General features: G+C 44.8%; 3 protein-coding genes across 5 annotated transcripts; all 3 read right to left on the bottom strand.

Annotated features, from left to right (window-relative positions):
- Positions 1 to 176: 176 nt before the first annotated feature.
- LOC112876453 (serine/arginine-rich splicing factor SC35-like) lies at positions 177 to 3,783 on the bottom strand. 2 transcript variants are annotated; one of them, XM_025940574.1, is made up of 8 exons: positions 3,556 to 3,783; positions 3,376 to 3,454; positions 3,198 to 3,277; positions 3,055 to 3,121; positions 1,792 to 1,863; positions 980 to 1,138; positions 722 to 890; positions 177 to 640 (listed from the first exon to the last, which is right to left on the bottom strand). In XM_025940574.1, the coding sequence occupies exons 1-7, from the start codon at positions 3,629 to 3,631 to the stop codon at positions 767 to 769; spliced, it is 657 nt and encodes a 218-aa protein (XP_025796359.1). In that variant the 5' UTR covers positions 3,632 to 3,783; the 3' UTR covers positions 177 to 640; positions 722 to 766. The 2 variants fall into 2 exon arrangements, with proteins under 2 accessions (XP_025796359.1, XP_025796358.1); XM_025940573.1 differs by having other exon boundaries at positions 177 to 645; positions 3,556 to 3,779.
- A 405-nt stretch (positions 3,784 to 4,188) lies between these two features.
- On the bottom strand, positions 4,189 to 5,683 carry LOC112876611 (copper-transporting ATPase PAA1, chloroplastic-like). Of its 2 annotated transcripts, XM_025940753.1 has the most exons (4): positions 5,322 to 5,677; positions 5,161 to 5,214; positions 4,625 to 4,778; positions 4,189 to 4,499 (listed from the first exon to the last, which is right to left on the bottom strand). In XM_025940753.1, exons 1-4 carry the CDS (start codon positions 5,598 to 5,600, stop codon positions 4,468 to 4,470), a joined length of 519 nt encoding a protein of 172 aa, XP_025796538.1. In that variant the 5' UTR covers positions 5,601 to 5,677; the 3' UTR covers positions 4,189 to 4,467. The 2 variants fall into 2 exon arrangements, with proteins under 2 accessions (XP_025796538.1, XP_025796539.1); XM_025940754.1 differs by lacking the exon at positions 5,161 to 5,214 and having other exon boundaries at positions 5,322 to 5,683.
- Positions 5,684 to 5,928: 245 nt separating this feature from the next.
- LOC112878244 lies at positions 5,929 to 9,457 on the bottom strand. The gene is made up of 2 exons (XM_025942684.1): positions 8,736 to 9,457; positions 5,929 to 6,374 (listed from the first exon to the last, which is right to left on the bottom strand). Exons 1-2 carry the CDS (start codon positions 9,326 to 9,328, stop codon positions 6,272 to 6,274), a joined length of 696 nt encoding a protein of 231 aa, XP_025798469.1. The 5' UTR covers positions 9,329 to 9,457; the 3' UTR covers positions 5,929 to 6,271.
- Positions 9,458 to 11,010: the final 1,553 nt, after the last annotated feature.

The following is an 11,010-nucleotide window of genomic DNA, read 5'->3' as shown; positions in this document are numbered from 1 at the left end:
GCCGACCATCGGACTGTCTAATTAACAGCTCTTTTTTTTTTTCTGATAAGCAATCAACAGCTCTTTAGACAGCGACTTAAAATATATAGCTCTTTCGACAACGACTCTACGACAGTTCCCAGACAAGTTTAGCGATGAGTAGCAGACGCCCATTTCTATTCAGTAATACATGCAGCAACTCGAACTGACACAATTTTCTCGAATCCCAGAAAGAGAACAGAAGGGTAACAAAATACAGCCGGCTGGGGGCGTACCGCATACAAATCTTCCACCTCCAAAAAGTGCCCTATCAGCGGCCAACCCGTGCTTGATAGATGGTTTAGAATGATTAAGCAATCTGCCAGTCGAACCTCTCACTTGACATACAGCAAAGGATGCCAGTGAAATGATCAGCATCATCAGCACGACCACTGTCATCATCCAAAGAAAACCAGAAGTACTATTGTCAACTGCAAGGACACGTCATCAACTTGCATCCTGACCCTTTATCCCCAAAAAAAAAAACCTCTTCGCTCCATCATGTGTAACTAGAAATATACAGGTCACAGGCTACATGGAATATTTCCCCATCGCCACCATATAGCTCTAGCAACCAAGCAGCCAAAAGCTGTTTTTTTGCCGAAGCTCTAGTCCACTCACCCTGCACTGTAGCAAAGGTCATCTTAGTAATGTGCCAGTTAAAAGTAAGAAGATACAAATGATGAGAACTGTCGATAGCCACCTCAAGCTGCCTTATGAGAAGCTGTGTATGATATTCAGCGTAGGCTCAAGGGTGTCCAGAACGTGGAGAGCGGCCATCCCTGGGCCTGCTAGGAGTTACTTCACGAGAAGGTGCCCTACGAGGAGAGTGGCTTTTGCCATGACTAGGGCTTCTACGTGCAGGAGAGCGACTGCCAATAATTGAACAACGGGGTAAAATTTAACGCATTCAGATACGGCAATACAGAACAGAAAAATAGTACAAGTTCAGTGGGCAAACCTGTATCTGGTATGCTTCCTGTCATAATCAGGGCTAATACTGCGAGTTCCGCTAAGGCGACAATAATCATTATCTCTGTATCTGTCCTGTTCGTACCGCTCCCTACTTCTGCTCCGGCTTTGCCTTCTGTAATCTCTGTCCCGATAATCATCTTGATACCTTCAGGTTAAAATTAAAGATGATTCATCAGAAATGTTATACCAAATTTAAAAGTACGAGTAACAGGGCTATCAGACCTGAAAAGACTTAAGCTGTATTGTTGGACTATGGGTACTTACGAAAACTGCATATCAAGGCTTTGCATCAGCATATCATGGTCACATGTCCAACTAGCTTGCTATCACAAGCTTATTAATATCATCAACTTGGTGGCACCATTTGGACACTTGAGCAGTGATGTGAACAAACACACCACCATTTTGCAGGGGCTAGGCTCTAAATCACAAGGACAAGCTACTTACATTCATTTTCATTTCATATTTTTGGTAGTGGAAGATCATTCCTCTTTATTTGGTACCATAGTAGTTCGAGGAGCTATAGCTATATCTTACTAAAGTGCACCAGTTTCATTTAGTGCAGGCTAAACTTTTGAAAACTCAATCTCTTTATTTGTTGGTTGATAAGACTAATACGAGCAGTTTAGGAGACAAATGAATTAAGCAGGCAGCAAGATAAAGAAAGTCAGTAGGGAAATGGGGTCATAGGCTCATAGCTTGCTTTCCCTCAGTGTGTGCAATTCTGAGACATCATATATTCATATACAAAGGTAACATGTCACTGAGACATCAAGAATATTGCAGGCTATATTTTACCTCCGTCTCAGACTGCGGCTTCTGAAATGACCCCTTGGCTTTGGAGTTTCTTCTGTAATCCTACCCCTATGACTGCAAACACAAACAAGAAAGTAATGCATAATAAGTGAAATTGCCTTCAATGATTCGCCATTCTCTGAGCTGTATACTTAATCAATACTAAAACAAGAGCATCAATATAGTTTACACGATAGCAACAGCATTCTTGTAATTAATTTTCTTAGAAAAAAGACAATGCAAATTAAATTGGCCATGTAAAATGACTTTTGGGCTTCCTTCTACTAGACGAGTAAACAAGTAGTTTGGATTTCTATGTATACCATATAAATTCTTAGATGCCATTTCTGAGGTTCATTCACATATATAAGTAGAGATAAAGTTCTTGACTATGAAATTTAATCAACCAACAAATGCACCTACCCAACCTAACAAAAAGACACATGAAACCAACAAACACAAATGAAATGGGTAACAGGTAAAAACCTAAGCACAATTCACATCAATGACCACTGTGTATCAACAATTAATAGTTAAAAGAAATCCATTGCAACAAACACACATAAAGAAAAGCAAGTGCAATAAATGATTTCCAACCATTGAATATATACATCAACTAGACCACAGGGATGCTGACAGATTAAACTACACAATCTGTCATTATGAAAGTAAATAGAAGTTAACAATCTTTTAATTGTGAAACTTAATGCCAAGAAACACTCCTTGTCACGAGTATTAGAGTCTCACGTAGCCATATCCTTATGTAGACATGTGATTTCCTGTCTACTTCTAAATATTCTTTTTCAGGCATGAAACAACCTAACTTAGGTGGTTAATGTTTATAATTTATTGGCATTACCATGGATGGCTAACGTTCCAACCACACTAGAAATTACAATGCATTTTTTCCTTGCATTTAAATAAACAGGGCCCATGTATGAAGGGTGGGGGGGAAGGACAATTTGATAACAGATCAAGTAACTTGAACATCCAAGCAGGAAACTGAAGTCAAACTTGTAAGCATCAATACCTCATTCAACTATAGAACCATCTAAATGACTAACGCCACAAGGTCCAGTACCCCTTAATCTCTCAGATACTAAAAATACATACTTTATATCTATTTATTCGTTCTACTGCAGGAGTGCAGGGCATCTGTTACTGCTATACATGTGAACCATATAACCCAAGCTTCTGCTGCCTCGATGTAATTCAACAAATAATTTAATCAGTACATAAACAGGATACTAGAGTGTGAGATCTTACATCTTTTGAGCATTGGGCCCGTACTTTGCAAACTGCACCATGATCACCCTCCCATCCACCTTCCTCCCTGCACCAGAAGTAATATGTCATAGATAAGAAGAATCTCAAGGACTGAAATCGATGGAAGTTTTCCCTCCGCTCACCATCAAGCCCGTCGACGGCCTTCTGCGCCTCGTCCTCGTAGTTGTACCTCACGAACGCGAAGCCACGCGAATCTCCAGTCCTGCAAGCGAACAAGCAGGCCTAAGCATCCTCCCAAACGCACCAAACAACTCCAAAACCAGCCTCCCGATTTGAGGCGGAAATTACAATGGCGTCCACCTGCGGTCGCGCGGGATGAAGATGTCGACGACATCGCCGTAGAGATCGAAGAGCGGGAAGAGGTCGTCGGCCGTAGTGCCTGCAGCAGGGGTTCACCGGAGAGGTGAGCGAACGCGGCGTTTGGGAGTGCGCTATAGTAGGGAGCCGGGGACGGACGGGTAGGGGAGCGAGGTTGCTTACGGAAGGAGACGTTGAGGACGAGGAGGGAGAAGGAGTCGCGGTTCTCCGGCGCCCCGGAGCGCCTGAAGTGCGACATCGCCGGAGACGGTGGCGGTCGGGAACGGAGGGCGGCGGCGGGGTTCTGGTCAGGGTTTGGGACGGGGTGAACGGTCAGGTGGCCTCTGCCCCCTGGCCCTAGAAAAATAGATTTTGCCAATTAATTAAATTGATTCGGCGTGTTTTCACTTTCCAAATTTGGAAAAAGAAAAATCTATAATTTTTGTGCAGATTGTGACATCCGATATATTCAAAGTTAATAATATTGGCTATGTACCCATGTAAAAGTTATTAGTATGTCATTATACCAACTTTTGTTATTTATGTCGAAATATGCTTAATTATTAAGTTCACCTAAGTTCTCAGAATCCTAGCAAGAAAAGAGAAAATTCTCAGAATTATTTTCCAGTTGTTTAAATCTCATTCCAGCAATCCAATTCAAATGTTGAAGAAGTCATTTCAAATCCTGATGTGGTTTCTCAAAATTACTCTGGTAAAATGGCACCGTACGCATAGTTCATTCTAAATATTTCGCAAAAGTAACAAAATAAAGGGGGGAAAACTCTTGCAAGCCCATTGCTTGAAGAAACAAGAAGCTTCTGCAAATAAACTCTTTCGGTCACAACCATCTCCCGAAATCGTACTGCTGCTTTTGGATTGACAATTCAAATAACAAAATGTCTGTGTTTCAGGATATGGAAGAATGCTCTGATAGCTGCTCCTACGAGTAGATTAAAAGCATAACAATGTTATCTAGAACCGTATAACTCTCCGTCAAAATGTACAACTTTTTATCAAATAGAAGGAACTGTCTTCGTGCAAGAACCCTGCCTCGATGGTAAGAACTTCATGGGCAGGCATTGGCTAGTGCGTAGGTCAAGAATCAATCTGTTCAGCTTCGCCTTCATCTGCAAGGACCAAACAGCAATTGGAAAGACGACGAGCTTCAGTTGACAAGAACGGACTAATCCTTGTAGCTCGCGTAAAATGGGTTTCTGTCAATGGATTGAAGGGTAAAAGTGCAGTTTACCACCTTGCAGATGAGACTGGAATCCGCAGGTGGTGAGGTGATTCGCGAGTTTCTCGCCCAGTTGCTTCCGCCAATCCTCCGTTGCCTTCGCTTCAGGTGTCGTCCACACAACAGCGATCGCCTTCTCAACATCAACCGTGGCTAAAGCAACCTCAGGCTGCGAAAACGGCCAGCAGAGTTTCAGTTAAATGGTGATGGTGCCTGGAGAGATGCCGCTGATGAGGTGTCCAAAAGAAGGTAGCTACAGATTGGTTCGGAGTCACAGAGCAGAACTGATGGATTAGCACATACTAGACTGATCACTGATCTAAGCATGCAGGCCGGAGCCGTGTATGCAAGCGCCAGTTTTACAGCTCCATCATCGCATCATATTATCCGCAATGCGCAGGAGTGCAGGGCATCATTTGCAGTCGCATTGACTGTTCTGCTCTGCCTCAGAACGCAATCAACTTGCGACATTTCGGGCCGATTCAAATACAGTGGAGAAGAAAACACTACAGTTTGCAGCTGATCTTGCAACTTGCAAGCACCGTATGTACCTGGTTCTCGAGGATCCGCTTGACCTTGGCGGCGCATCCGCCGCACGTCATCCCCTGCACGCGAACAAGGCACACACAGCAGCTCGTAACCTAGCGCATTCACGCATCGCCCATAGGAACCAAATCGTAGCAGCAAGCAGTGGCACGTGCACGAGCATTACCCCGACATGGAGCACGATGGCGTCGGCGTCGGCATCCGACGAGTCGGCCTCACCCAGAACCGCCACAGCCGCTGCAGCGCCGGCGCCGGAGTCGTCCCCGCCTCCCCTCCCGCCGCCGCCGCCCGCAGAGAAGCGGCCCCCGCCGTCGCCCCCGCTGGACGAGGAGAGAGCGGAGATGGAGGCGAACCCGCCGCGAGGCCGCGCCAGGGCAGCCAGCAGGACGGGCCTCCCCGCGGCGGGGAGAGGGAGGGGCGCCCTCGTACCTACCGCAGGCTCCATTGCTGCTCAGCTACAAGCAGGTGCTACCACCTCAACTACGGGAGCTTGGTACATACAATTAATCCTCGTTGGCGGCGGGCGTTGCGTTACATCCATCCGATTCGATTTGCTGGTTGGGCCTTCACCGAACCAGAGAGGGGGTCCTGGACTCGTCGTCGTGCTCCACGTGTTCCTGCGATCCATCAGGCTTTCGTGCATCACACATTCACATGGCACTCGTGGGTGGGTCGTGGCCCATCGCATGCCATCAGACAACAGCGTGCAGGCAAACCGGTGCAGAATCCTTGCAGGAAGTGCCTATGGAGCAACTCATAGCAGATGGAAAAAGTGAAAACCAGGTGCGCAATCTCTATAATCAGCACTAGTACTAGCCAATCAGTAGATGACAAAAAGATCCCGAAAGGAACTTGACCGCAACAGCTCGGCAGGACAGGAACGCCCCCGAGCCGTCTTTCAGCAAAACATGCATCAGGCTCAGTCAGGCATATAAATCACATCTCCATTTTCGTACAGAAGGCACAAAATCCTTGCAGATTCTTCAAATTTGGTGTTTATTCGGTAACTTAAGAACAAGGCGGATCTGCCAGCGTAGTCGTCGATCCACTGTCTGCATCTCGCTTTATGGCAGGAACCTCTCATGGTCGCAGCACAGCAGCCCAAGTCAAGTACCATCAAGCTTCCAACTTCTTGGAGCGGCGCTGCAGAGACACCTTCCGTGACTTCTGCTTCAATGCTATACCCGCCTTCTTCTTCGGGGGAGAGTGTCTCACCCTCCTAATAGAAAGAATCAGCACGAACATGAGTCAGAATACAGCATATACGAGGATAACATACAGATAAACAAGCCCTACCATATGTTGCCATTAAGGATGCAAGTTTCTTTTCTGTGCCATTGGGTCGATCAAACTCTTCTAAATACACTAATCCGTATTTCGAAGTAAGAAAATGAATTATATTTTGGGTACCCACCTGCATCCCTATTTGCCATTCCTTCTCACGTTCATTACAGATGCAACCAAACATATATAAAGAAAAAGCATCCAATTCCAGAAAGGCAGAAATGCACCAATAAAATGAAGAGGTCTTCTCTTACTGAGTATCAAACATTACAACCAGTTATATCCTCAGGTATCAACATTAGAGGTGCAACAACAGACTCGCTGCTGCAGCAAGACAGATCATCAGTTCAGTTAAATGGTGCCGCTAGCCCACTACCACTTGGATCTTATTTACCGAGGTGCATTGCATTTTGTCCAACTGTATTCGAAAGCAAGAAAAAGAATCAGAGCTAGTACAGTAAAGCTTGTGCCTGCGAAATGACCACAATATGCCTACTACAAAAACTAATGCTCTGTTCTCACACAACTCAAACCTAAGAGTCATGCTTCCTTTAGATTTTGGACTATAAATCTTAATATTAGATAATCATCTTGCCATGGATTGGGAATCCAGCATAAAAATAGGGCAAGCTCCAGCAAAGTCATCCCCTACTAAGTTAATTAAAAATAGATGGCCGTTTTAAAAACACACTAGAAAGAACAGATGAGCATGTAAAAATCAAAAGGATAGAATCACAGCCAGTCGGTCACTCATGCAAAACTCAAACTACCAAGAGTAGACTCTGACCAAATCGTTCAAAAATGTTTATAGGACAACTCAACATGGTATCATAACACCATCATGTGGCATCAAAATCAACAAAAGGCACACATGGACACAAATGGTGAACTACTCTTGGATTTGGATCTCCAGCCTTGGGAATTAAGAAAGGATTTAAGGAAGTGGACTACAGTGAAGTGTGATGAAGGGACAAAGTGACTAATTTCCCAACTTGATTGCATAAGTAATACTGTACTTATAGAAAAGACACCTCTGGTGGAACAAAGGGAACCATTATCATGGTCCATTATCCTACACTAGGAATGTATGACTTCGATGGCGCATATATGCAACAATGCAACAATCGTCTCCAGACAAGGAAGAAGCCCCAGATAGTAAGGTTGGGATAGCTTCTTACAACATTGCATTTGCATAGCATAGGTACTCTCTGAGAAACAAAATCTTCCACAAGTGCTTTGAGTTCCATTTTTTGAATTCTACATTTTGCTGAATCTAATATTTGTGATAACTACCACTAGTGCCACATTTCATTTCCCATTCTTGCAAATGCAACTTTATTGTTTGATCTAATCAAGGACTGATCATTCCAAGGAAGAGACAAGTAACCTAGTGAATCAACTTCTTATTTACTTTGAGCTTCTTCGTTGACTTGGATAGAATTTTTTTTTCCTCAGTAGCAGTGACCACTTATCAGAGGCACACTTTGAAGATGAACCTAAGCAATTTTAAACCAACAGAGTTGGCATTGATATTTTACTAAACGCCAAAGGCTAATATTGTGAGAAATTCAGTACTTATAATAACATCACGTTGTATTCAACTATTTCATCTTCATGTGGTATCCTCTATACAGCTGAGGCAAACCGTGGCAGAAAAACACTAAGTTCAAAAGAGTGTGATCAGAGTAACGAAAGAAGTTAAAATTTGTGAAACTTTAAAATTGACTGGCCATAAAAAACTGCACAAAAATGTCATACACATCTAAATCTTATACCCCCTTCCCTGCTGAAAAATTTCCAAAAATAATAATTCATGCTGGCATAACGTTTTCTGCTTATAACCATTTTTGTACAGCAAAATAAACCCATTTCATTTCCACTTCCAGCAAGAATGGCAGTTGCATGCACTTGACTAATTTCATGGGTGCCCTCATGCTCACAATGCCAGCACGAACATGCTTGTGTGCATACAAGTGGACGGGGATGTGGGTGTACAAACTTGAGAGCAACTGAGCAGCCAAACCATTCATGTACTTTGAAGCATGCATTAAAGCCATTGAAAATGAGTGATGGAAAACATCGTTTTGCATCCGCATCTGTTACTTCATATGATCACAAGATGTGCAACTTTGCCCATATAATATCCAAGATTTCTACATAAGAGGAACTGGAACCAAGTGATGAAAAACACCATTCCTGCATTACCTTTCGAATTCGTTATTTCTAAGATTCTAGATTTCTAGGAACGCAAACATCTTATTAATCACTGAGAGTCGAGTGACATAGAGATGCTCACCTAGGTTTCTCGGTAGCCAGCTGCATTCCGGTCCATGGGAATTTGGCCCCCTCCTCCCCAGCTCCGTCCTTAGCGTTGGCGCGTCCTCTCCTCCTCCTCTGGTTCAGCCTCCCGGGGTTCCCGTACACGACCTTGCCACATCCGGCCCTGGAGAAGCCCTCCCTCTCGTCCTCCATCCAGTGCTTCCCCTTCCCCTCCCTCTGCCCCTCGATCTCGGCACCCTCCACCGCCTTCCTCCTGGCGGCGGCGGCGCTGGCCTTCCGCTCCCGCTCCCCGAGGATGACCCCAATGGGGTAGAGGTCGGGGGAGACCGTGAGCGGGGCCCGCAGCGTGACGTAGGCCTTCTTGTAGTCGGGCTTGGCGCCGACGATGCCTCCCCTGGTGCGCTTCTTGCCCTCCATGTTGAGGGTGCGGACCTCGGCGATGGAGAAGCCGTACATGGACTCGAGGCAGCGGCGGATGTCCACCTTGGAGGCGGAGGGGACGGTCCGGACGGCGAACTCCTGCACGGACGAGAGCGGGGCTGGGGGCAGCATGAGCTTGAGCGGGAGGTTGGCGAAGTGGATCACGCGGCGGCCCAGCCGGCTCCCCATGGCTGCCGGCGACGGCTGGGGCTGGTCGGGTCGAGGCAGCGGGGGGCTTAGGCGAGCGGCGGCGGATCGGTGGGAGCCTGGGAGGGAGAGAGGAGGGGTTTCAGGTTGGTTCGCCTCCAGCAGGCCGATGGACGAAATGGTTGTGGATCGTCGAAGCGCGTTCACAGGAGGAAACCAGAAAGCCCAACTAGTTCCAGGGCCAACTAGGAAACTGCAGCCCTGCAGGCAAGCCCTGGGCTGGTTGGGCGCGCACTGCAAAAAAGGTTCATTTTGTTGGAAGAACAATGCACCGGGCCCAGGATCTTTGCGCCGCCCCGCCCGCCACCCCCCCCCCCCCCCCCGCCCGGGGCTCTCTCTCTCTCTCTCACTTAGTTACAAGATGATGTCTTTGATGAGGACTTGCTGCCTCTTCTTCCATTTCCTTTTGTTTCTTTTAATTTCTTATACAGTCCTTTTGTTTCTTTTATTTACGAGATATTCCGAAGTGCCCACTTTTCTGATTCTTTCAACTTTTTTTTCTCGTTTTTGAGCTTCAAATTATGGTTCCATAGCTTTCTTATCATATCCATATATGTTTGTACCTGTCACATGAAAGTGATGTTAATTTTGTTATCACCCTATTTATTTATTTATTTATTTTGCATGAACAAGACTTTTGTAGGCCATGCATGATGTGGGTGGTACAGTATACATCTTTATAATAACGTGTGCTCAAAAGACCGTCAAACAAACTGGTCCAGTATGAGATACATTCTAATACTAGATTGAAAAGACTGTACTGTTCTGCTTCAAACAAAACAATAGGATGTCTTCTCAGCCTCTCACGCAGAAGAAAGAAAAAGGAAACATAACATGTGGTGCACATGCAACTTTAGCCGGAACAAACGACCCAGATGTAACAAATTGTGGTTTCTCTAGCGGTCTAGCCGGCCGTAAACTAATCAGGAACAGTTCCCCCTAATCCATTTTTATGCCAAAAAGGAAGTAGAGCAGGGCAAGATGGACAATTTGTGCCATGGGGGTGAACGTTCCGAGCAATTACCATCGTGTCCATCGAATAAGTTAACGCCGTTGAACCTAGGCGCTAAGTTCCATCGTTACAAGAAACCTAACTAATTGAGCTAGGTTCTGTTCTCCCCTTATAATTGGACATTCGGACATCCAGTCTTATAATTGGACTAGTAGATTACATAAATGGGTCGTGCATGTAGTAAAAATTCGATGTAAATAATTTATTGGCTTAGAAGTGTCAAACTAAACACTCGTAATGACCGTCTCATAAATTCTTTTTTTGATGCATCATTTTTAGATGCCAAATAGTCCTCAAAAGTATTATTATGTACGCTACTGCAAAAAGTATTTTTACCACCGCTATTTTAACCGCCGGTTTTGTAAACACCGGTGGTGAAATATTTTCACCGGCGGTTCCAAATGAAGCTGTCGGTGAAAATGATTTATCACCGCCGGCCCGTGGTTGGGACCGGCAGTAATAATGCTACCTCAACCAAGCTTATATAATTTTTTATTTTTATTTTGTACTGAGTTTATTTGTATAGTAATTCACAGTATAGAAACACAATATTAAGAAATATATATATATATATATATATAAGATATGAGAAAATTACATATTTTTATATAAGCTATGAGAAACTTATAAGGGGCTGTTTGGAGTGCCGCCT

This window comes from Panicum hallii, chromosome 9, assembly GCF_002211085.1.
Source record: "Panicum hallii strain FIL2 chromosome 9, PHallii_v3.1, whole genome shotgun sequence".
NCBI classification, from domain to species: domain Eukaryota; kingdom Viridiplantae; phylum Streptophyta; class Magnoliopsida; order Poales; family Poaceae; genus Panicum; species Panicum hallii.
This window is presented reverse-complemented; position numbering and strand designations above follow the sequence as displayed.